At 39.6% G+C, this 27,222-nt stretch overlaps 1 protein-coding gene across 16 annotated transcripts in view; it reads left to right on the forward strand.

Annotated features, from left to right (window-relative positions):
- Positions 1-27,222, forward strand: part of Pkp4 (plakophilin 4) — a 243,636-nt gene that overhangs the window by 200,514 nt on the left and 15,900 nt on the right. For all 16 annotated transcript variants that reach the window (XM_074070844.1, XM_074070856.1, XM_020164449.2 and 13 more), the window contains 4 exons: positions 20,938-21,121; positions 24,115-24,232; positions 25,275-25,466; positions 25,630-25,803. In XM_074070844.1, the coding sequence (XP_073926945.1) occupies positions 20,938-21,121; positions 24,115-24,232; positions 25,275-25,466; positions 25,630-25,803 (668 nt within the window). The remainder of the gene's footprint in view (positions 1-20,937; positions 21,122-24,114; positions 24,233-25,274; positions 25,467-25,629; positions 25,804-27,222) is intronic.

The following is a 27,222-nucleotide window of genomic DNA, read 5'->3' on the forward strand; positions in this document are numbered from 1 at the left end:
TGAAAGGCTTGTGAAGTATTTACCTCCTTAAGCCAAAAAATGAATTATTTACATATTCATGTGTGTTTATAGAATGAAAATTAAAACAAGCTATATAGAATTAAGAAAAAAGAACACAGTGGTGTCCATCCTAGACATCAACACAGTCACTTGTTATTATGCCAGAAATTGACTGAAGCTGCCTGGTTAGGGAGGCATAAAGGAGATGTGTTATTTGTAGTATGTGAATGCTGCAGATGTCAGAGACTTTTGGCAAGAGCCATGACTCAATAGAGGTCATGTTCGGACCACAGATGATCGATCAGTTGGAAAGTTCCCTGCACAATAGAAAACCTAAGTTGATCTACAAAGGGAAGAAGAGGCATTAGCTGAGCAAATAGGTAGGGTTCTTTCCTTGTTTGTTGTTTCTTTTCCTATCACTTTGAACTTATTGTATAGTGCCCCAATGTCTTCCCATAGTAACACACTTTGGCTGCCAGCAAATATGTATCTCCACGGAGATCAGCAGTGCACCCAGGTCAACCTGACATTCGAAGCATAGCTTCTACTCTCATTTGTTCTCCTTGGTTCACTAGTCAGATATTTCATGGCTTGTCTTTATATTCCTGATATGCAGCTTTTTTCTGTTCTTTCTCATGATTCCTCACAGAAGAAATCAAATTTTCCTGGATTTTTGTTTCTGACTTTTTCCTTGGCAGAAACCATTACATTGCCTTTCCTGAGCTGACCTCAAGAAATTTGTAGGATTTAGCAGAAAAGTACATGAAAGTTGGTAATCTTTTGGTTTTTTCCTCTGGAGCTTTTAGACATTAAGAAGCATTTTTTGGCTGTACTTATAGAATAGATAGAAGAAATTAAGAATTTCTTTATAACCATATAGTTTTGTCACTAATAATGTATTTTGATGTGTGGACTGATTGTTAAGGAGATGTTCTTTCCAAAACATTGGAATGGGAGTGGCAAATCTGTAAACACATCACTCAGCTGCCATATGTAAAGAAGTTGGACCAGAGGACTTCAGAAGTGCGTTCATTTCCTGATCCTAAATTCTGTTTCTCTGAGCTTGATTTCTATATAAACATTATCTAGCTAAGATGAAAACACCAAATCACAATATAAATCTGGAAGAGTTTCTATGTTGGGGCAGGAGGAATGCACACTGTATGTATGTATACATATATTTATAATACAAATTTTATGGAGATGAAACATTTATTCACATTTTTCAGTCCTAATATTTGGTAGTACTAATCTTAACTGATGTTCAGAAATATATTAAGAATAAGTGATCCCTGATATGTTTTAAAGCATGAAAACATCATCAGATCCTTGAGCCCTTCTTTCATTAACTTTTCAAGTCAAATATTCAAAAGCTCATAACTCCTTAAATTATAGAATCAATTTTCCATTTTCATACATGAGTTCATAATACTTCCACTGCATTCACCCTCCTACATCCTTTCCTTAAATGAGACATGTTGAAACTGTTCCAGGAATGAGGGGAGACAAGATAGAGAATTGTGGAGGGAGTGAATTCAACTATGATACATGGTAAGAACTTTTGTAAATGTCCCAGTGTATCCCCAGTACAACAATAAATGATAATAAAAAATGAAATTTTAAAAAATTATAGAATCACAATGTTGAAAGGGACCTCAAATTTCATTTTGTCCAATTAGCCATGCAATGCATGAATCCTCTGTACTGCCTCCATACAAGCACCCATTGTGAATTTGAATCCACTACTGCATGGAGCTTGTTACTTGAACAGGATGGTTTGTCCAGAAAGCAATAAGACATTTGTTAAGATTTAAGAAAGATTTGAGATTTAAGGAAGACAAACTCCTGGGAGCTCATTTTTCCCAGGAATGGCCTATAAAAAGCCCTAGATCCAGTCACCTGGACCCTTTTAACTAAGAAAATGAACTCCAGTGTGAACTGACCTCAGTAAAACACATGTGTCCATCCCAAACACGGACAGCACTGTGCTATGGGACTATGTTATGCAGCAGTCCCCATCAGCTGCCTATGTCTTATAAAATACCCCCGAAAATAAGACATTATTCTTCCAAATTTCAATATTCTGCCAGTGTCATCCACAAATACCATGGCCCTGGCCAGTCTTGCATAATACTTGGTCTTTGTACATGTGCTGTAAAAGTTCTTCTGTGAAAATTGTAGTCAGCTTAGAATCAGTGTTTAACTACCGTGAACTGTTATACTCAAAATATTATACAAGTTGAAGAAATTACTATTCCCTTGAAACTAGGCATTCTATTCATAATATTAAGAAATTCAGCCCAGTTATTAATCCAAAGTCTTTTTCCCCCTTGTTCACTTTGTTTCAATTTGGCAGTTTTTACTGTATTTAGGTGAATAAATTTTAGCTATTCTTCTTTAAAAGATGTCTTACCTTTGCTTTAACTGTAGTAACTGCCCAGGGCTTATATTTTTGGCCACATCTTCATTTTCAAGGGGAAAAAGATACTTTTTGCCAAACTTATTTTCCATAGACAGTATGGCTGTCATTGTTAATTAAAATGGTTCTGTAACATGATTTTTGTGTTGTCTTCATTGTTTGTTAAACATTTTCCAGTGTGAAACCTAATGAGCTTTTCTTATAGCAATTGGTGATGTAAGTGGGTGCTTTGACTGATTTTTTTTGTTATTATTCCAAAGGGACTTTTTGCCATTATTGTGCTTAAACTTGAAAGCTACACGAAATGTTTCCCAGTCATGTTATAAAATGAATGCCTGCTAAGGCCACAAACTATGGATTAAAAGTGAGAACATCTTGCCATTAAAAAAGATATATTTGGCTCACTTGCTCAAGATTATTAGTCTATCTAAGCTAGGAAAAACAAGTTTCTAGTTATTAAACATCCTGAAAGCTTCATCTTTTAAAACTATACAAATTATAGATAACTGCACAGAATCTGAATCCTGCTTTTTAATATGCCAGATGTCCAAAAACTATCACTGTTATTTCTCCCTAATAATGGTAGTGTTAAATACCAAAAAGTAACCCTAGTCTTTAATAATAATAGACATTGTTCATATAACTTCTGTATTCATTCCATCTAGTTTAGCAAGTGATTATTCATCCATATGGCTAAGTAAAATATTTCTGTACTGCTTATTTTGAAATTTTGAATGCCAGCAAGAGATTTCAGATACCATGTAGAACATGAAATTGGGCATATTTCATGTTCCTTCCCAATGATTATCTCCATAATTCTAATTAGGTGATAAACTACTAAGAAAATGATAGTTGTGTACTAAGGAAGAGTAGATAAACCAGGCAAAGGTTTAGCAACAATAGGACCTTCTGGCAACAGTTGGTATTACACAGCGTGAAGAGTAGATGCTTAGTGGCCACATCACAGTAGGAAGCAATGTACATGTCCTCTTGACCTAGTTAATGTGCCTTCCAAAAAAGTCATTTGTTCTCTGGTCCAGACAGAAGGAAGTCTTACTTTCTGTCTTGCTTTTGTGGACTATTTGAACTGTTAGTAGTCACATGAGCTTTTTTAGAAATCTAGCAACATCCCCTTCCATTTCCAAGCCAGAAGTAGTAAGAATCCTCATTACTTGGTCCATTTTATAGAAACAGCAATGACAGAATCATTCAGTCTATCTCTACCTTCTCTCTTCTCTCTCTCTCTCTTTCTTCCTTTCCTCTCCCCCTCTCTCTCCTCTCTCTAGTTCTAAATTTTTAATTGATAATTAATCAAAATCATTTTATTATAAATGGACTCACTCTTAATTCATCAAGAACTTTCAACTGAAAAGGATCTTAAAGAAGTCTAACACACACACATGCACACATGATCACACACGCTTTATATTACACATGAGAAACTGGGGTTCCGAGATGTTCAGTTAATGAGTGAGTATCAGGTTAAGTTCCTGACATGCAAGCAGGAGTTTTCCTTCCCTGCCCTGGCCTTGTGCACTCTTGCCCATCCCTAGGTTCCTGGGAGATGCTGAATGAAAGTAAATCTAGGCATGCAAATGTCTGCTTTCAGATGTCATTTCTACTGTTTGTTCAAATTACTACCAAAAAAGAAAAGAAAACACCCACAATATCCTTAACTATCTGAATTTTACTCAGCATTATATAGAAATACTCTTTGACTATACTACCAGCATATAACATCAAACTAGTGACCAGATATAATAAACCTTCAGTTTACTAAAATGTGATTCAATCTTGTGATTCTTCAAGATTTATAGTCCAAGTATGAAAAGACATACTCTTGTAGGTGGAATACACCCTTATAGTTTGAGTATAGGCTTCTGAGTGTTGGGGAGAATGAGGCAGTCAAAAGACAATACTGAGATCATATAGAGGATGGGTGGTCAACCATAGACCAGTAAAATTTTCCAGGCAAATAAAGGCCTGTAATGATGTAGACTAGACACCCTGTAAATGTGAGGGTGTGGGCACATGAAGAAAATCTGAAAGGTATCCAGGAGATCCCAGTCAGGTCCCTCTAAAGCTGTGTGCTTTCTGAGTCTGCCCTATAGCTTATCTCTTCAGTCATTTTTGTCTCTTTAAGTTTCTGCTGGCACCAAACAACTAGGTTGAAGATTTAATGAGCTACAGATGAATAAGTGTGTTCCTGGGACATGCAAGCCAGCTGTGGAATATATGACGTCAGTGACTTTAGGGTTAATTTCCCTGGTAGTGTATATAATCTAATTCTTTGTCATACCTGAAGTAACCTGAAGAACAACAGAGTAGCTGGGGCACTGTCCTTGCTGCCACTTCTGCTTTAGAAAAATTCTAGGATTTCATTGTTTATTACCTGTTCCCTTATACTAACTCCTCTAACAGGAGGATCCGTACATTATATCTTTTTGGGCAGTTCTCAGTCAGCATTCTTGAAGTGTAAGCTTATGTATTTTCTATAGAAATCCCTTTCCAGAGAATGTAAAACTGTATAACTACATTGTGTGATTAATCCCCTCAACATACCCATGATGTGGCAAAATTATCTAGAGTAAAAAAGGATATGTTGAAATGCAAATGTGATTCTGTAAATGAATCTCTAGAAATTGGTAGGTATTTTTATAAGTGCTGTGATCCACCTTTGTGCTTGCAAAATCATGGAAACATGGGCCAGTGCTTATGTTCTCTAAAGACACTAAAGATCTAACCTCATGACCTTCATATGGGAAGAAATTCCAACAGTGAGCCCCTTCAGGTCAAATGTGTAACCTGGAGCCCGTCTTTGGTCATGTGTGGTTTCCTTCCCTCAGACCACCTGAGTACTCTCTCAGCACTAAGTCATGCCTGAGCCAATCACCCATGCCTGACGGGGATTATTCGTCTGCTATTGTGCAGAACATCCCAAGGAACACCAAGGTGAGCAAGGTAGGACTACCCAGGATGCCAGCTGTGAAAAGTGAAATGCAACCTGCAGATCTAGCAGGCCAGGAAGAAGAAGCCATTACCCATGACTAGAGGCAGGGAATAGCACTGCACCAGCTGCTCTGAGGTGCTACTCCACTGAAACATGGCCTCTTAGAAACCCTGGAATTGATTATGACCAGCCATGACTAATTTCTCTCACAGTTTATCCAGAGGAAAACATTTTTCTCTAATTGGAGATAGAACTTTTGCCCCACTCATAATAATTGCTTTTCCATTATGTTAATTCCATTTCAGTTTTATAACTTGTTCACAGCATCACAGTCCTGTTGGGAAGCTTGAGCAATTAGCCTGAAGCCACAAATGGCAGACATTTTTGAAAGCAGTGCTTTTTCCCCACAACCCCTTCAAGTTTCTCATTTCTGTTAATGGCACTGTTTTTTCACACATATGCCAGCTGTTGGCTCATTTTTAACCCCACCCTCATTTCACATCAGGCCCCAAATTCTTACAAGTACTTCCCTCCTTCTAGGCCTTTCTCTTTCATTCCTTCAGATCCTTATCACTTCCTTCCTAAACCACTATCCTGGGACATAGTCTCTGCCCTTGACTGGCCCATCAGCCTCACCATCATCACTGGTGTAGCACACCTATGCTGGCATTCCAAAACAGTCCCATTCTGCAGTACCTGCATGTGCCTTCCAGGCCATGCCACAGCTTCAGGCCTCCCTACTCCTCTTTCTCTCTGGCCTTTGCACTTTACACTGAAATTCAAATGTGGTGGTCTTTGATGCTACCAAACAGAAGCTAAGCTACCACACTTTGAAAACTGTCCAGTGAGAGGCAGAGCTATATTGTGTGAGTATGGGATTCAGAGCCAAATGGACTTCCAGCTCTGTGGCTTCAGGCAAATCACCTCTATTGAATAATAGCTTTAACTGGTAAAAAGTAGTACCTGCTGCTTTGTGGTTTTGTGAGGAGGTATATGAAGTGCATAGCACACAGAATATTAAAGCCATGCTTACTGCTCTTCCTACTCTTTGTCACAGCTACTTTGTGTTTTAACTGTTTGTCCTAAGACCTAAAAGCAGACACCTCCTCACCTGTGCATTTTCCTTAGAGACTGGCATCAAATAAATGTGTTACTCTCTCAGCAATACCCAACAGAAGTATAATGTGAGATGCATTTGTGTGTGCATGTAGGTAGGTAGATGATAGATAGATTGAGAGAGAGAATATGATTATGTTAGTGGGTCTGTCCAAGGGGACTCAGGAATGAAAGAGAGAAAAAGAGAATGGTAGAGAGTGAATAATATTGAAATACAATACATCTGTGTATGAAGATTGTATAATGTAATGCACTGTAAGCTAGATTAATAGGGGAACATGGTGATAGAGAAAGAGTAAGTAATAGCAGGGCTCATCTGATTAAAGCACAATATATACATGTCTGAAATCCCAATCCCCTTGGACTGTTAATAGTCACTTTAAAAAATGAAGGACAGGAAGGTAAAACAGGTTATGTCCTGAGGTAGCTACTACTAGGAGGGGCAACAGTAACTGGAGAAGGTGAAAGAGGGCAAATACAGTGAATGTATTTAGTATTCATGTGTGGAAAATAGAATAATGAAACTCGTTGAAATTATTCTAAGAAGCAGGAGGGGTTGAATCTAATTAAGATATATTGTAAGCGCAATAAATGTCACAATGTATTCCCCCTCCCCATACAACTATTAATCGGCTAACAAAAAAAATTTTTTAGTAACCACATAAAGGAAAGAACAGTGAAATATATTTTAATTTTTCATTTAACCCAATAGTTAGATATATTATATCGATTTGTGCTTTTTTTTTTTTTTTTTTTTACAATTTAGTATGGACTTGTAACATTCCAAGTGCTTCATAACCTTTTTTTTTAATTTTTATTTTATTCATATGTGCATACAATGTTTGGGTCATTTCTTCCCCCTTCCCCCACCCCCTCCCTCTCCCCCCGCACCTCCTCAAACCCGGCAGAAACTATTTTGCCCTTATCTCTAATTTTGTTGAAGAGATTGTATAAGCAATAATAGGAAAGACAAGGGTTTTTGCTAGTTGAGATAAGGATAGCTATACAGGGAGTTGACTCGCATTGATTTCCTGTGCATGTGTGTTACCTTCTAAGTTAATTCTTTTTTTTTTTTTTTTATTCATATGTGCATACAAGGCTTGGGTCTTTCTCCCCCCTGCCCCCACCCCCTCCCTTACCACCCACTCCGCCCCCTCCCTCTCCCCCCAACCCCCTCAATACCCAGCAGAAACTATTTTGCCCTTATTTCTAATTTTGTTGTAGAGAGAATATAAGCCATAATAGGAAGGAACAAGGGTTTTTGCTGGTTGAGATAAGGATAGCTATACAGGGAGTTGACTCACATTAATTTCCTGTGTGTGTGTGTTACCTTCTAGGTTAATTCTTTTTGATCCAACCTTTTCTCTAGTTCCTGGTCCCCTTTTCCTATTGGCCTCAGTTGCTTTTAAGGTATCTGCTTTAGTTTCTCTGCGTTAAGAGCAACAAATGCTAGCTAATTTTTTAGGTGTCTTACCTATCCTCACTCCTCCCTTGTGTGCTCTCACTTTATCATGTGCTCAAAGTCCAATCCCATTGTTGCGTTTGCCCTTGATCTAATGTCCACATATGAGGGAGAACATTTGATTTTTGGTCTTTTGGGCCAGGCTAACCTCACTCAGAATGATGTTCTCCAAATCCATCCATTTACCTGCGAATGATAACATTTCGTTCTTCTTCATGGCTGCATAAAATTCCATTATATATAAAATACCACATTTTCTTAATCCATTTGTCAGTAGTGGAGCATCTTGGCTGTTTCCATAACTTGGCTATTGTGACTAGTGCCACAATAAACATGGGTGTGCAGGTGCCTCTGGAGTAACCTGTGTCACAGTCTTTTGAGTATATCCCCAAGACTGGTATTGCTGGATCAAATGGTAGATCGATGTCTAGCTTTTTAAGTAGCCTCCAAATTTTTTTCTAGAGTGGTTACAACCACTCTAGTTTACATTCCCATCAGCAGTGTAAGAGGGTTCCTTTTCCCCCGCATCCTCACCAACACCTGTTGTTAGTGGTGTTGCTAATGATGGCTATTCTAGCAGGGGTGAGGTGGAATCTTAGTGTGGTTTTAATTTGCATTTCCTTTATTGCTAGAGATGGTGAGCATTTTTTCATGGTTTTCTTGGCCATTTGAATTTCTCCCTTTGAGAAAGTTCTGTTTAGTTCACTTGCCCATTTCTTTATTGGTTCATTAATTTTGGAAGAATTTAATTTTTTAAGTTCCCTATATATTCTGGTTATCAGTCCTTTGTCTGAGGTGTAGCTGGCAAATATTTTCTCCCACTCTGTAGGTGTTCTCTTCAGTTTAGAGACCATTTCTTTTGTTGAGCAGAAGCTTTTTAGTTTTATGAAGTCCCATTTATCTATGCTATCTCTTAGTTGCTGTGCTGCTGGGGTTCCATTGAGAAAGTTCTTGCCTATAACTATTAATTCCAGAGTATTTCCTACTCTTCCCTGTACCAAGTTTAGAGTCTGGGGTCTGATATTAAGATCCTTGATCCATTTTGAGTTAATGTTGGTATAGGGTGATCTACATGGATCTAGTTTCAGTTTTTTGCAGACTGCTAACCAGTTTTCCCAGCAGTTTTTGTTGAAGAGGCTGTCTTTTCTCCATCGTATATTTTTAGCACCTTTGTCAAAGACAAGTTGGTTATAGTTGTGTGACTTCATATCTGGGTCCTCTATTCTGTTCCACTGGTCTTCATGTCTGTTTTTGTGCCAGTACCATGCTGTTTTTATCGCTATTGCTTTGTAATATACTTTGAAGTCGAGTATCGTGACACCTCCAGCATTGTTCTTTTGACTGAGTATTGCCTTGGCTATTCGTGGCCTCTTGTGTTTCCATATAATTTAGCGATAGATTTTTTCAATCTCATTATGGATGTCATTGGAATTTTGATGGGAATTGTATTAAACATGCAGTTTACTTTTGGGAGTATAGACATTTTTACTATGTTGATTCTACCAATCCATGAGCATGGGAGTTCTCTCCACTTTCTATAGTCTTCCTCAAACTCTTTCTTCAGAAGTTTATAGTTTTCCTTGTAGAGGTCATTCACATCCTTTGTTAGGTTTACACCTAGGTATTTGATTTTTTTTGAGGCTATTGTAAATGGGACTGTTTTCATATATTCTTTCTCAGTTTGTTCATTATTAGTGTATAGAAATGCTAATGATTTTTCTATGTTGCTTTTATATCCTGCTACCTTGCTATAGCTATTGATGGTGTCTAGGAGCTTTTGAGTAGAGTTTTTTGGGTCTTTAAGGTATGGGATCGTATTGTCTGCAAATAGGGATATTTTGACAGTTTCTTTATCTATTTGTATTCCTTTTATTCCTTCTTCTTGCCTAGTTGCTCTGGCTAGCAATTCCAGTACTGTGTTGAATAGGAGTGGAGATAGTGGGCATCCTTGTCTAGTTCTTGATTTTAGAGGGGATGTTTTCATGGGCTGCTGAGAAGAATGTATATTGTGTAGAAGTTGGATGGAATGTGCTGTAGATATCAACTATGTCCATTTGATCTATTGTATATTTTAGATATAGAATTTCTTTATTGATTTTTTGTTTGGATGACCTATCTATTAATGATAATGGGGTGTTAAAGTCTCCCACAACCACTGTGTTGGAGTTAATATATTCTTTTAGGTCCTTCAGGGTATGTTTGATGAAATTGGGTACATTGACATTGGGTGCATGTAAGTTGATAATTGTTATTTCCTTTGGTCTATTTCCCCTTTTATTAGTATGGAATGTCCTTTATCTCATTTGATCAATGTAGGTTTGAAGTCTACTTTGTCAGAGATAAGTATTGCTACTCCTGCCTGTTTTCGGGGGCCATTGGCTTGGTAAGACTTCTTCCAGCCTTTCATCCTAAGCCTATGCTTATTTCTGTCAGTGTGATGGGTCTCCTGTAAGCAACAAATTGTTGCATCTTCCTTTTCAATCCAGTTTGTCAAACGGTGCCTTTTGATGGGGGAATTAAGTCCATTAACATTAAGTGTTAGTACTGATAGGTATGTGGTGATTCCTGTCATTTAGTTGTCTTAGTTGTTTGAAGGTTTGATTGTGTGTACCTAAGTTGAGGTTACTCTCTACTTTCTTGCTTTTTGTTTTCCTGTAGTTTGGTGCTACCTGCCCTTTCATGGTTATGTTGGGTTTCACTTTCTGTGTGCAGAATGCCTTGATGAATCTTTTATAGTGGTGGCTTTGTGGTCACATATTGTTGTAGTTTCTGCTTATCATGGAAGACTTTTATTGCTCCATCTATTTTGAATGATAGTTTTGCTGGGTAGAGAGTATCCTAGGGTTGAAGTTATTTTCATTTCAGTGCCCAGAAGATCTCACCCCAAGCTCTTCTTGCTTTTAATGTTTCTGTTGAGAAGTCTGCTGTGATTTTGATGGGTTTACCTTTGTATGTTATTTGTTTTTTCTCTCTTACAGCCTTCAATATTCTTTCCCTAGTTTTTGAACTTTTTTAATGATGATATGTTGTGGGGTAGTTCTATTTTGATCTGGTCTGTTTGGTGTCCTGGAGGCCTCTTGCATCTGTATGGGACTATCTTTCTCTAGATTTGGGAAATTGTCTGTTATTATTTTGTTGAATATATTACGCATTCCCTTTGCACCTCTTCTCCTTCTTCGATGCCCATGATTCTCAAGTTTGGTCTTTTGATGGAGTTGGTGTGTTCTTGCATTTTCTTTTCACAGGTCTTGAGTTGTTTAATTAATAGTTCTTCGGTTTTTCCTTTAATTATTCCATCTTCAAGTTCTGAGATTCTGTCTTCTGTTTGTTGTATTCTGCTGGGTTTGCCTTCCATTTTGTTTTGCAATTCTGTTTCGTTCTTTTTTCTGAAGTTTTCCATATCCTGGATGGTTTCCTCTTTAATGTTGTCTATTTTTGTCCTGAGTTCATTTATCTGTTTTTAATCGTGTTCTCTTTTTCACTTTGGTGTTTATACAGTGCTTCTATGGTTTCTTTTATTTCTTCTTTTGCTCTTTCAAATTCGCTATTTTTGTTGTCTTGGAATTTCTTGAGTGTCTCCTGTACATTTTGGTTGACCCTATCCAGTATCATCTCTACAAAATTCTCATTGAGTATCTGTAGTATGTCTTCTTTTAAATTATTCTGTGGGCTTCATTGGGTTCTTTGGCATAGTTTATCTTCATTTTGTTGGAGTCTGCATCTGAGTATCTGTTTTCTTCATTTCCCTCTGGTTCCTGTACTAATTTTTTGCTGTGTGGAAACTGGTTTCCCTGTTTTTTCTGTCTTCCTGTCATTGCCCTTGGTGTTGTTATTGTTCCTGTACTGTGTGCAATTATTTTCTAGCTTGTAATAATAACAGTGGTGATATTTAGAATGGAAGGGTGAAAGGAGAGGGAAAGCAAAGAAGTTAAAAAGGGAAAAAATAAACAAGTAAAAACAAAGACAAGTTTCAAAGATATAAACAGGGATTGATATTGTACTAATCAACAGTAAGCTAAACAGGCATTAGAGAGACAGAGAGAGGATTGAATAAAAAAAATCTCCAAGTTCAAATGCAATAAAGTTTCAGTCCCTCAGCCTCCAATCCTGGAGATGTTGTCTCAGAAGTAGTTCTGTCATTGTCTCATCAAAGGGGAAAAAAACAAAACAAAACAAAAACACCACAAAGTGTCCCAAGTTCAAATGCAATACAGTTCCAGTAAGTTTTTCAGCAGGCAGGTGTACTTCGGTTGTTGTCTAATCAAAGGAAGAGAGAAAAAAAAAGTGTGTGGAGACAGTTCTGTGAATGGCTATTTGAGGCCGTGGCTTGCCTGCCCTCTGCTGTCAGCCTGCTGTTGCTGCAGGCTTTATTTATGCAGATCTCAGGAGTGAGCTTAACACTCACCTGGCCCCACAGGCTTTGTTTACTCAGAGTTCTCCTGGGCGCAAGCCGCTGCTACAAGCTTTCCCCTTTCCAAGCACACTGGGGGAGGTGACACTGCACCAGCTTTCTCAGGCCGGCGTGTTTATTTACAGTTCACGTGGGAAGTGAGCCTTCCCCCCTCTTCTGTGGAGTTTTCCTCCCACCGCCACTTTTACAAGCTTTCCCGCTCCTGGTTGGTGGGTAGGTGCCACCTCTCCTGCCTTCTCTGTCCGGCTTGTTTACAGTTCCATGAGAGATTGCCCCTCCCCCCCTTCAGTGCTCAAGGTACCCCGCCCTCTTTGCTACATGTCTTTTGTGTTGTTACAGCTTATTATTCAGTTTTTTTTCTTTTTTCCCTGGGTGGGGGTCAGTCTGTCCAGGGGGCTATGCTGATCTGGCCCAGGATTGTCTGTGGGAGTACTGCGTACCGCTTAGCTTACCTTGTCTGCATCTTCCCAAGCCGTCTGGGTGCCAGCATCTGGCAGTGCGGGAGCCCTCTTGGTTTCTCTGTTTAACGTGAAGTGGAGATGCTATGCACAGGCTGGAGGTGTAGAGGAGTCAAAGTTTTGCCTCTTCTCGGGGGTTTTTCCTGTAAGGTGTATCTCCAGCATCTCTCCAAGATTTTACTTTAGGAGGCACGCTTTCTGCTTCCTTCCTCTAGCCGCCATCTTGGAATCTCTGTTCACTTCATAGCCTTATGTGGCTGTCAACTGCCATGTTGGACAGCACAGGTCAAGTCTCCCTTACCTGAAATGCTTGGGGTCAGAAGTGTTTTAAGATTTCAGAATTTTTCAGATTTTGGAATATTCACATAGACTGTACTGGTTGAGCATCCATAATCTGAAATCCAAAATCATTTTGAAGCATTTCATATTTTTACATTATGGTTATGTACTATACTTGGGTAAAGGCAACCTAAATTTAAAAGGTATGAGCTGTAAAGTTTTAAGACTGGCAGAGGGTGGTAGGATGTACTCACCACACCATCTTGAAACTTAAAATGCCACAGGGGATTATAAAAACCCCACTGGAGAAAGAGGAGAACTTCAAGAGCAGCTGCAAAGACAAAAAATGGAGATGTATTTTTGCTAGATCCTGAGTGTTTCAGCCTGAGACTGTCTAGGACATTATGGAGGCACATGCTAGGCATGCACATGCAGAGGCCCGCAGATCAGATGGGATGTCCACATCCTGGCCCTGAAATGGAGATATATTGTTACATTTTTATGGTTTTTTTTGGCAGTAAGAGGTTTGGAGTCAGGGTTTCATGCTTACTAGGCAGGCACTCTACCACTTGAGCCACTCTTTTAGCCCTTTTACTCTGATTATTTTAAGATAGTTTCTCACTTTTTGCCCAGACCAACTTCATGCTTCCCACTGTAGCTGAGATGACAGGCATACTCCACACATCCCCCTTTTTTTTATTATTGTTAAGATGGTTCTCATGAACTTTTTGTCCATGCTGGCCTGGAACCACAATCCTCTCAATCTCAGCCTCCCATGTAGCTGGGATGACAGGAACATACCAGTGGTGCCAAGCTATGTTTGCACTATTAGCTGATACTTCTACCCCCATTTTTCAAGATTCCTTGCAAGATGGTTATGCATGACACCAGCATGTCCCACCTAACCCATGGATGCAGAATTACCAGGAGGACATCAACCTCTGTTCTTAGCAGTGTTTCTGCACCCAGAGAGCAGGAGCATAGCCATGTTGTCTGACTTATTAGGATACCCACTCCACCCTGGGACAGTGGAGCCAAATGCTTATCATCTGTTTTTCCTTTACTATTCTCCCTGGCAGGGGTGGTTTCACTTTCCTCATAAACATCTTGTGAAAGAGCATGACTTAAACATGGACATGAAGAATAGACACTCAGAACAAGGCTGGCTCGTGAAAGCAAATGCAAGGGCATATCTAATGATACTGGAAGCACACTGATCTTACTAGACTATTTTGTTTTCTTTTGGCAATGTCTACAAACATTTTGGAAGTTTTTGTTTTGGATTTTTTTTTTATAATTAGGAAACACCACGAATTGAATGCTATATAAAAATGAATAGTTTAAGATTATCTTTTATATCAAAAAGAAAAACAAGTGTGTAGGCTGTTGTATATTTATGCTACCAGAGCAGTCACATTTTCCAAATGTTATTTGATTGGTTTTTAATGTTCTTTAAGAAGCACACTTTTTGAGTAGTTGCTATTATTTTAATTAATCAGTAAAAATCAACTTCTAATTTGGCTATATGAGCTCTTTCAAAATTCTGCAGCATAGGATTTATGTGAAATGGTATTTTAATTACTTTATTCATTCTTTGTGAGGAAATAAACTTTCATCTTCCGTGGCAGTAGTTCATTGTGCCATTGGTTACTCATAATTATGTGTACTTTTTCCTCTGGTAGAGAATAGGCAGCATTTTCTACAATAATATGCATGGGATTTCCTACTATTTACTTAATTAATTTGTATATCTATATTCTTAGTACTCTCAACAAATAGCTAATTGGTTTAAATTAAATAAAACCTCAAGCTTCCTAAACCAAATTATTTTTAACTTCTTTGTGAGCCAATGTGCTGCTAAAGATTTTTGAAACAAATTTTAGATTAGGATGTCAAGGTAGAGGTTTAACATGATGATGGAAAATGCTAATCCTACAGCTCTCCATTTTCTCATTAGTCTTGCTACATCTGGGAATTGGTGTATTTTCTACTCATTACTTATAGCCGTATCAAGATTCTTCTTAACCCATTAAATGAAGCCCTGAACAGACTAAGTGGAGAGAACATGATTTTATGACTGCTTTAGTCAGCTGGAGTACACACAGGTATTATTAGCTGGTCTTAAGAATGGTGCTTTTTGAAGAAATTCAAATGGCCAAAAAACACATGAAAAAATGCTCACCATCTCTAGCAATAAAGGAAATGCAAATTAAAACCACACTAAGATTCCACCTCACCCCTGTTAGAATAGCCATCATTAGCAACACCACCAACAACAGGTATTGGCGAGGATGCAGGGAAAAAGGAACCCTCTTACACTGTTGGTGGGAATGTAAACTAGTACAGCCACTCTGGAAAAAAATTTGGAGGCTACTTAAAAAGCTAAATATTGATCTACCATATGATCCAGCAATACCACTCTTGGGGATATACCCAAAAGACTGTGACACAGGTTACTCCAGAGGCACCTGCACACCCATGTTTATTGCAACACTATTCACAACAGCCAAGTTATGGCAACAACCAAGATGTCCCACCACTGACGAATGGATTAAGAAAATGTGGTATCTATACACAATGGAATTTTAATGCAGCCATGAAGAAGAACTTAATGTTATCATTCGCAGGTAAATGGATGGAATTGGAGAACATCATTCTGAGTGAGGTTAGCCTGGCCCAAAAGACCAAAAATCAAATGTTCTCCCTCATATGTGGACATTAGATCAAGGGCAAACACAACAATGGGATTGGACTTTGAGCACATGATAAAAGCAAGAGCACACAAGGGAGGGGTGAGGATAGGTAAGACACCTAAAAAATTAGCTAGCATTTGTTGCCCTTAATGCAGAGAAACTAAAGCAGATACCTTAAAAGCAACTGAGGCCAATAGGAAAAGGGGACCAGGAACTAGAGAAAAGGTTGGATCAAAAAGAATTAACCTAGAAGTTAACACACACGCACAGGAAATTAATGTGAGTCAACTCCCTGTATAGCTATCCTTATCTCAACCAACAAAAACCCTTGTTTCTTCCTATTATGGCTTATACTCTCTCTACAACAAAATTAGAAATAAGGGCAAAATAGTTTCTGCTGGGTATTGAGGGGATCGGGCGGAGAGGGAGGGGGCGGAGTGGGTAGTAAGGAAGGGGGTGGGGGCAGGGGGGAGAAATGACCCAAGCCTTGTATGCACATATGAATACTAAAAGAAAAGAATGGTGCTTTTTACTTTGAGTAAGAAAGCCAAATTAATCAATCCATATCTAAGTCTTTAAGTTTAATTGAACCTTTTTTATCCAGTATTTCTTGATCAGAACTAGTTGTTTTGGCTTTACATAACCTTATTTTGAGGATAGAAAGTAGGGAAGAAAAAAATCAATGTCTTGAGACTTGCTTTGATGTTGGAAATAGCAAGTTGAATTCACGCCAGATGTTGTAGCTCTTTGTGTATCATGTAAAGTACAGGATTAGAGGAATGATGTGCACAGTGCAGGATGATAAAGATACCTTTGTATGGGTCCCTCTAATGCCATATACCTAGCGAAAATAGAATCTTTCCCTTTTTTTCTGGTGAAGAATAACTTTGAACATTTTTTAATTGCAGAAATGAAAGCCTGAATTTCAGTGGTAGACTGGTTTTTATGATCAATAAGTCATCTCAGATGACCAAAAGATAGCCTAATCAGCTTGTCTACTGAAGGGTTCCATGTTTTTAAACAAGTTTGAATTTCATGTTTTGGCAACACTGCTCATTTCTGTTTTGCAGTTTGAGGGATGGGGATTCTGGGTGTTGGTATAACTCTTACTTCTAGTTTTGGAATATAGAGCAGTGACAGGATACTCTTGTTCCCATAGCTAAGATGGGTTGCCTTAGTGTAAAAGGAAGGAAAAAATATGCCAACAGATTCTGTTAAAGATCTGACCCTGTCCCTATAGTTACAGACCTTAATGTCACTCCTGATACTCAGTTTCAAGAAAAGGAACAGGGCTGGGAGTGTGGCTTGAGTGGTAGAGCATGTGCCTACCATGCACAACACCCTAGGTTCAATCCCAGGTGAAAAGAAAAGATATGAAGGGGAGGTGATGCCTGTGAGCTAAGTCTGACAGGCAGAAAATAAAAAGGAAATCAGAAAACAAATGCAGGATATAAAGTGAATCCATCAACAAATACCTTTGAGGACCTTTATGTGCCCTGCATATGAATAACAAAACATAAAAAGGATGGATGATAACTGGATAGCTCCTTGCCTACCTAATAAAATTTAAATTAAAATTAAATTTGGAGAGCTGATGGAGTGGCTCAAGTGGAAGAACACCTTGCCTAGCAAGTGTGAGGCTCTGAGTTCAAGTCTCAGTGCCTCAAAAAAATAATAATTAAAAAATTAAGTTAAATTTGGAAATACAATGCTCTTCACCCTTCAAAATTTCAACATGTAGAATTTCAAACCTATAAAATAATCACATGGGAAAGCTAATTCATTTGGGGCATCTTGACTCTTAATATGTATATAAAGCAACAATGCATAACACAGAACAAGTAAATGGTGATGTTACTTTTTATTGTATTGGTTTATGAATATTTTTGCTGTGTCCAATCCCAAGTTAGCTAAGCAAACTGTAGAATGGCATACAACTCTACTGGTCATTCTTAATGCCTGAGAAGGAAGAGAAAATTCTAGTGCCAGCACAGAAAATCAAGGATACCCTCAAGAGTAAGAAATACTTCTTGCTGGAAGTAGGTCTTAAAAGTAGCCAGGAGTGCAGGCTGAAACAACAAAAATCAAGTATTCCTAATAGTATCAGAAAAGTTTTCATGTTGAAGAACCACCCCTCTTCATAATTATGATTTTACCTGAAGTTTGTGACATCAGTTTAATTTTTTGCAGAGATGTACAGTCAGCCCTCCATATCTTCATATTATGCATCCACAGTTAACTAACAGCAGATTGAAAATATTTAGGGAAGCAGGCATATTGGAGCATACCTGTAATCTCAGCATTCAGGAGGTTGAGGATCATGAGATCAAGGGCAGGCTGGGCTACATACCAAGACTCTGTCAAAAAAAATTCAAAAAACCAGCAACAATACAGTAATAAAAAATACAAATAGAAAATACAGCATAACAATTATATAGCATTTACATGGTATTTGGTATTATAAGTAATCTAGAGATAAAGTACATGAGAGAAAATGTGCATAGGTTATATGCAAAAACTATACATACTACTTTATGTAAGGGACTTGAGCATCTGCACATTTTGGTGTTTGCAGGGGGATCTGGAACCAATCCCCCACAGATATTGAACAAATAGATATATCTGGTTTTATGCTTACAGCCTCTAATGTGATGGTCTTTACTTTCCATAAATTTTGCCTTGCAGTTAACTCTACTGGAATACTTTTACTCGGTGAAGTAAAAAATAGCTCATTGGAAAATGAAGCTCTTCCCCATGAGTTGAGTTTTGTGAAGTGAGGAATTTGAAAGGCTTGGAGAGAAAGAATTGCACCAATGGCATTAGGAATCACATGTTATAGAATCATCAGCAGGGGAGGTTAGGAAAGGACTCCTTCCCATATTGATGGCCTGTGGGCCACATGCTGCCATTGTAGCTGGCTCTTGCCCCCTGTGGTCCCAATTGGTGTCCCAATCCAGCAGATAATGTTAAAGCCACATTTGTGCCAGTATGTATCACCCTGTCTGCTATGCCTCTTTTTCCTGCCTTACACGCACACACACACTTCTGTTATTTAGTCAGGACAAATCAACAAAGAATCATTTCTTCTGTGGTCTGCTATGCCTCTGCCCACTCTTTTTCCTGCCTTACACGCACACACACACTTCTGTTATTTAGTCAGGACAAATCAACAAAGAATCATTTCTTGTGTGGTCATCATTCTGCAATACTTTTCCCTAAGTGAGTACCTATCAAATGTCTTTTAGATAGGAAATTTTCTTGAAACAAACACAGTGAAGCTGTATGGAACACAGATAAATATGGTGCTGTTCTTGTTCATTTGGATGGGATCTGGAGCCCTGCCATCAATCCTTTCCCAGCTCCTCACATAGGGCTAACCCTAAGAGAGTCTAACCAAACCCTCAGAATCTAGCCATTGCCCCCAAACATTTTATGTAGCAACAGAAAGCTGATTTTTTTAAGCATTCATGAAGAAATGGCTCTGGGTAGAATTTAAGTTCTTAAGCATTTATAGTATGTGCTTCTTTCTTAGTAGGGCCCTATTTTTGTGCCACAAAATAGTTATACAAACAAAGGTCTGACAGAACAAGTTTTCACGAACAAAGCAAGATCTTTACTTTTCCCAATTCTGAACTCTCTGAACCCCTCCCAGCCCATGCCTGCCCACTTAAAGGTAGAACCAGTCTGCACCCAACTAGATGAGCCACCACAGAGGATGAGGTCCTGAAAGGCTTTAGTTATGGTAGGGTGGTAGGGGGCAAGAGAAAATAAATTGATGAGGTCCACAAGCCAAAGCCAAGTAAAAGAGTCAAGGAGTAGGCACAGGGACACAGCAAAGCACAGGCCAGGATGAAGCACAAGCATCAGCCACTGTTACCAACCATCACCTGCACAGCATATGGGCAGGCAAGGGAAGGGCTGGCCACTCTGTAAGGTCAAGTTGATTTGCTCTCTTAAGTTTTAGCCCTTTGCTTCTGCCTCTCCTCTCACAAAGAGGAAAGCTGCTGTCTGCTCTCTTACTCCTTCTTTAACTTTGCTCCCAGAGAAGGCTAAGCAGGTAGGTTGCGGGCTGGCTCCTTGAATCACAGCACACTGGTGCAACACTTTTCAGGCTTGTCTCTGGCCTAATGCTCATGACTGCTCATGACACACTTCCATAGACATAGGCAGATTTTGCTAGCTCCCTCTTTTCCAAGGGACATGGTGTTATGTGTTGATAGTTCTGTAGAGACTCTTGAGCAGCTTGCCAAGGACACATCAGGACGGTCGGGATCTGAGCGACTTCAGTGTACCATCTCTCCTCCACCTCCTTCCCTCTAACTCAGGAAAGTACATTGTGTGAAATGCCATTAGGATAGATGCCATCTCAGATTTCCCCTAATTTCTGTATGAACAATTGTTGGGAGACGTGCTATGACAATGATTTAACCCACCTTATCATTGACACATAAGCAAAGACCTAATGTGCTTGGCAATTTAACATATACTCTAAAAAGCTACATTTAAGGGCCCTTATCCTAGAAATCTTGATACGAGCTACAATACGGGTGACTTTTATTCTCAGTTTCACCTTTATCTCAAAAGGAATGACAGTAACTTACACTCCTAAAGTGCTTGATAATAAACTCTTACCTAAATAAGGAAACTGAGACAGAACAACCTTCTGTGTTAATACAGTTACTGTAAGCTTGAAGTTACATACTTGAAGGAATTTCAAGTATGTAAGCTTGAAATTCCTGGTAACCAAAGTAAAAAAAAATTTTAAGAGGAAGCTTGATGAAGACAAATATGCCAGTCTTTCTAGAAGTGGTTTGTCACACAAAGGGACAATGCAATAGCATGTTTTACAAAAATCACAGATACATTACAAAAATGACCTTGCTTGGATTCCTCTCCCAGAGAAACTCTTAATTTGCTTTACAAAATCCACAGGTTTTCTTGACAGATAATGGAGGCTCCAAACACGGAACATGAGTCTTAAGACTGTGATGTACTGCCAAGAGCTCACATATGTTCGCTCAAGAAAATTAGAGGTCCATCTTCAGGCTGTGTGTGAATATGGGCCATAGGTTACATATCAGTTAGGGCTTATCATTCCTAAAGCTACGGGATATCTAACTGATTTGATTTTGGGAATTTCATTTTTCAGGAGTTCTTTGGAATTTATCCTCATGTGATGCTGTAAAGATGACAATCATTCGAGATGCTCTCTCAACCTTAACAAACACTGTGATCGTTCCACATTCTGGGTGGAATAACTCTTCTTTTGATGATGATCATAAAATTAAATTTCAGACTTCACTAGTTCTGCGTAACACCACAGGTTGCCTGAGGTAAGTTCTTTATTTCTTCTTTCCAGTGAATTCTGTGATTAAATAATATGTGTCATAGGTAAATTAATTGCAGGAGAATTCTATCTTATTTACATCTACCTAAGTTGGCAGTTTTTGCTTCACAGTTTGGGCCACTGGACTTTCTTACTGTGTGAAGAAAAGGTTTTGAACACAGACTTGTGGCATTAAAGCAGCTGTTATATAAATGACTCTTCTGTGAATTATTCAGGAAGTCCCTTTCAGTCTGAGATTACTGCCAGAATTCCACTGTTTTCCACTTTAACCACATTTTTCTAGTTACCACATTCTGAATTGCTGATATGCTTGCAGTTTTTATTTAAAATTAAAGTAATTTTAAAATAGTTAAAATTATTTTGCTTTGAAAAGGGTGTAAAGTGTTGTGTGACTTAAACAATATTGGTTTTGAGTTTTATAAAAAATGAAAACAAGCCTAAATACTATTTTTTAGTCATTACCTTTAGCATTCAAAATACAGAAGCCTTTTTCAAGTGTACACAGTGCAACTCAGTATTTGCCATTAATGTTCATCAGCTCACATTTGACCCATTTCCCAACCTGTCAGTGCCCTGGGAACTTGAAACAGAAACTTTAGGGCAGAGTGAGAGGGGCCTGGTAACCAGAAGAGTGGGCTCTGGCCTCAGACAGCCCAGCTTCCAGTCCCACTCTGAGCTTTAACTTTCTCATCTGTAGAGTAGAGATGGCAGTACCACCCAAGAGTTGTGAGGAGTCAGCTGTGCATGTGCAGTGTGGAGTCAGAGAGCCAGCATTGGGTGGAGACTATTTAACATTCAAACCAAGATGCCTGAGCATCCCTACAGTAGGGAGCTTGAGAAGGAAGGAGGGAGGGCCATGCTGCTGCTCCAGAACCTTTGCAAATTGCGACTGGCAGCCATCACGTATGTGGGGGCGGGTAATAAGGGAGAAGATTCCTGAAAACAAGCAGCTCCTCCTAAATGAGATGGCCACGTTCCAACTAGTCACTAGGAAACCAGCATCTCATCCTTTTCCCACACCTGGAGCCAGAGTGTTGAAAATTGGGGCAGGGCACACCCTCGCTTCTGAGTGGTTCAGAGCTGTAACATTTGATGAATGTCTTCTGTAAGAAACCTGGGAGGAGTAAGACTAGGCCCAGCTCAGATGCAGTCATGTTCTACTGAGGAAGACAGACAAATGAGGGAACAAGAAAATGACAGTAAGCACCATAAAAAAAAAAAAAATAAAGAGGGTGATGTAATGGTTACTGGGTGGTTACTGTGCTAGTCAAGGGGTGAAGTTTAAGCCCATATCTGAAATACCACAAGAGTCACTCACCTAAGGGTCAGATCAGGAGGACAAGTGTTCCAGGCCAAATGCATGATTAATATAAAGGGCCTGGTACAGGAATGAGCCTACAGCTTTAGCTTATTGCACAAAGGGCAGAGTGACTCCAGAGAATGTCAGATTTTGTAAATCAGAGGAAGGAGTTTCTGTTTAATTCTAATTACTATGAGAAGTCAATGAGAGGGTTTTTAAGCAGTAATGAAGTGGGTTTTGGGCTATGATGCAGAAGACAGTATGGACAGGAGTAGAGGTAAGAAGGCTATTTCAGTGATCTGGATAAATGATGAGAGTAGCTTGCACCAGGGCCTTCAGAGAGGTAGGCAAATTTGGTTTATCATTTTTGAGAAATAGCTTATGGATGTGCTAATGAATTGAATAGATGGAATGAAGAAAAGGGAATAAGGATAACACCTAGATCTTTGTCATGGAAGTGCTGTTGAGATGAGGAGAGAGGAGAAAAAAGGTGAAGGGGTGTGCAGCTGACCGTTTTGACTATATGCATCTGGAGAAGTTGGATTATCTATCATGTGATAATGTCAAGGAAGCAGTTGGATGTGCATGTCTGGAGCTCTAGCAGGATCAGTGCCAAAGACGGATGTTTGGTATTTGCAGAATGTAGGTTGTGGTAAACTACTGAGCAGAAGGAAGCACCTGTAGGGCACTAAGATGAAGATGAGCAGGGACCAAGGTAGAGTCCAGGGCACTCCTGGGGGAAACCTGTAGCAGAAGACGCCGGGAAGGAAAGGTGGTAAGATAGAGCTACACCAGAGGTGTATGGAACCACAAAGCCTACAGTGGAAGGGAAGAGACCAGCTGTTTAGTGCTGCAGAGCAGTGGTGAAAACTAAGAGCAGAGGAAGGAGTACAGCTGACATTGTCTTTCTGGACCCAGAAAAACAAAATTGAAAAGTAAGTTCTACCAAATCCCTCTTTTCTAGTCCACATTTTACAAATTCTTTATTTACGGTACTTCAGAGGTAGCTTAGATCATTATAATTCAGTATTGGTTTTTAAGGCAAATTATAAATTTCAGTATGGATGACATACAAAGTAATTTTCAAGGTATATTATAATTGTAAAGGTGAAAACCATTTTAACATAAGCAAATGTGCATATTTGACTTGACATTTTTGTATGGGAGATGATATGCATCCTTTGTTCATTTAAGAAATACTTAATGACAACCTACTTCATGGAAAACATTGTAATAGGCACAGGAACTGCAAGAACTTTGTGGCCACCATGGGTGACACATACCATGCCTTTTGTGGTAGACACTCTTCTAGTTACTTTAATGTATAATTCATTTCCTCCTCATAACAAGCCTACAAAGTAGTTACTGTGATTTTCCCCTTTCACACATGAGAATGTTAAGATAATGATGTTTGAGGGTTAGAAAGTGACATGTCATGAGAGCAATGCAGTTAAACTTCAGATGTCTGTATTCTCCTCTGTTGGTGTTGATAATGAGGAGCTGGCGACTGTTGTCAGATTTGAGAATGTTAAAATAGAAGTTCTAAAATACCTCCTTAAACCAAATCTAAATAGTGCTGTCTACCATCCATTCTCTGAGGTCATTAAGGTAAGGTAAGTCACTGTGGCTAATGAGTAAGTTGTTCATCTTAGCAGCTTCCACATGTGTCCACCCTTTAGGAACCTCAGCTCTGCAGGGGAGGAAGCACGGAAACAAATGCGATCCTGTGAGGGGCTGGTGGACTCACTACTATATGTGATCCACACGTGTGTAAACACATCTGATTACGACAGCAAGGTGAGTACCTGCCTGACCCTGTGAACACCTGGCCCAATGGCAGGTGAAATCTGCCTAGTGCCATTATTTGCATGCCATCAATTCTCTGAAATTCTAGAGTCGCTGCTCCTCTTAAGGCTATATTCCAGGTCAAAGGCAAGTTCCTCTAAAAATTACAAGTTGATAGGGACATAGCAACTTAAGAAAATACCCATAGAACCATCAAAATAAAGTGACTAAGTGTGATAAGGGACCTAGAGCACTACCATCTTCCTCTGGGGTTCTCCAAGGCTCATTCTCCTGGTGATTGACCCTGCTGCTGTTTCTTCCAGTTCTGTGTGCCCTACTCCTAGATTCATCTCTATGTGAGTGTTTACTGAGTAAAAGCTCCAAGTCATCATACCCCACCCTCTCTGCTCTTCTTGCCCAAAGTGGTCCACAACCCACATCCTGAGCACCCACTTTTAAGGTACCTCTTCATGTCCTTTAGGCAAATGCTGAACTTGATTTCAGATACTCTAAATTGAAGTGATAATTAGCTTCCCAATTAGACATGTGATACAGCTTTTAAGGAACAAAGACCATGTGCAGAAGACAAGATGCCAAGAGAAAGATCAGTGAGCATCCTTCAGAGGAAGGGGAGGGGGGAGATGGGATACACAGGAGGAGGCAGACATGGGACTTGGGGCCAGGGGCTGTCCCCCAGGCAGAGAGGTGGTGGCACTGTCATCTACTGAATATCTGCAGTGGTGAGTGGAGAGGAGTTGTGGCTCTGTGGGTACAGTGTAGCACTACAGCAGCCCTCATGCAGATGTACTGGGCCAGAGCTTTGTGCATTTTAAGCAGCATAAAATCAGATCCTTGGTTGTACTGAAGATGGCTGCACCCTGTCATTTGGGTATCCCACAAAAACTCTAGAACCACAATTTGTTTTTATGGATTGTTTGAGGTTCCTATAAATGAAGAAGTAATTCCTTCATATTCTCCATTCATTTCCTAGGAGGGTATTCAGTACAGAGCATTTGATGTGGTATTTTTAATTCTGTTCCATGTTGGGTTTCAGACAGTAGAGAACTGTGTGTGCACCCTGAGAAACCTGTCCTATCGGCTGGAGCTGGAGGTCCCTCAGGCCCGGCTGTTAGGGCTGAATGAGCTGGATGACTTGCTAGGAAAAGAGTCACCCAGCAAAGACTCTGAGCCAAGCTGCTGGGGGAAGAAGAAGAAAAAGAAAAAGAGGACTCCACAAGAGGATCAAGTTAGTATTTTATTTAATATGTAACTCTAAGGTTTTCTGGGAGTGAGAAATCATGCATTTGGCAAAACCAAAAAACGCTGAGCCCAGCAAAGATGAATGTTCTCAAGGGTTGAAGATCATTGTCATTTTGCTTCCACTTTAGAGTGTGCTGTTTGTCTTTCAGTGGGATGGAGTTGGCCCTATCCCAGGACTGTCCAAGTCCCCCAAAGGGGTTGAGATGCTATGGCATCCGTCAGTGGTAAAACCATATCTGACTCTTCTAGCAGAAAGTTCCAATCCAGCCACCTTGGAAGGCTCTGCTGGATCTCTCCAGAACCTCTCTGCTGGCAACTGGAAGGTAGGCTGTTTTCTCTTTGTCTGTACTTGTTTCTGTCTTTGCAATTGGGTCTGTGAAAGGGTGGTGGTGAAAGGGACATGTTCAGAGTTTGTCTATGAAAGGGAGAGAGGGGGGAAAGGGGGATAAGCAGTTGCTCTGGGATTCAAAGATGAATATGATGTAATCCCTCCCTGTGAGAATCTGAAGGCTAGTGAACAAAACATACCTTGGCAGTACAGGATCAAGTATATAGGATCTGGGCTGTGGGATCTTGAAAGAGGACACCCAGGGCAGCCCAGTGGGGAGGAAGGATGTAGAAGAAGGGTGCACAGAAGTGGGTGGCTTCCTCCAGGTCAGTGCTCTCAGACCAAATTTCTGAAGATAAGTAAAACTAAGCCAGCAGAGTCTAAGGTTGGGGTGTAGAAGGGATGATGCAGATAAAGAGAATAAAAAGAATTTGGCTTTTGGTGAGGGAAGGTCAGTGTGGGTCCAGACTGCAGATGACCACTGAGGCCAAGAGGATGGGACGTGGAATGAAGCCATATGTCGTGTTCAGGCTTGAAAGATAAGCTTGTGGAGTAGGACCTGACCTACAGACAAGTGGGCACTGAAAGGGTTTAAGCACATGAGTGACAAAGAGGCTGATGTGGACCCTTGGATTGCTTCTGTGGCTGGGCAGAAGATGAAACTGAGGAAGAGTAGAGGCTGAATTTCCCTTTGGGAGCCAGTGCACTATCCAGTTGAGAGATTGGATGCTGAGGCCACGCAATGCCGTGGGGAAGAAGATAGGAACTCTCTCTGGTCCTCTCTCACAGCTGACACAGTGTACAGATGTCTAGTACATCTGTACTAGATGCATCCATGTCTCCTTCATTTATAACTATGAAGATTGAAGGTGGTTTCCAGTTGTTACCACTATAAGAAAATTCTCAAAACTTTTTAAATGTTATCTGGCAACTTCCCAGACAGCCCTTGTATGAAACATTTTCAACCTCTAGAAACTTTATGAGAAGTGTGTTTTAACAGTTACTATAATGCTTATTTTGGCACCACCCAAAATGAGAAACTTTTAAGCACTGCAGCATGACAGTGAAAACCACTGATAGGCCTGCATATGGTTTGTTTTATGTGGTCTAGTGCTAGCAAAGCTAATGTAGTTTTTTTGTTGTTGTTCCTAACTAAAGTGCTAATAACTTAGTACTTAGCTCTAGCTCTGAATCCTTGTCCCTCTACTGCTAAGCTAAGGCCTAGGATCTCTCTGTCGTCAGATTCTTCATTTGTGAAATGGAGGTTGTATTAGTATCTCCTTATGAGGTGGTTGGGAAGATTAAATGAAATCTAAATTTGGAAGTCTGAGGACATTTCATAGAGCATAAATATGCTCTGTTATGGACCAGTGTTCACATCATCTTTTGTGACCAAAGGACCCTTTGATGATAA

This window comes from Castor canadensis, chromosome 4, assembly GCF_047511655.1.
Source record: "Castor canadensis chromosome 4, mCasCan1.hap1v2, whole genome shotgun sequence".
In the NCBI taxonomy this organism is placed as follows: Eukaryota; Metazoa; Chordata; class Mammalia; order Rodentia; family Castoridae; genus Castor; species Castor canadensis.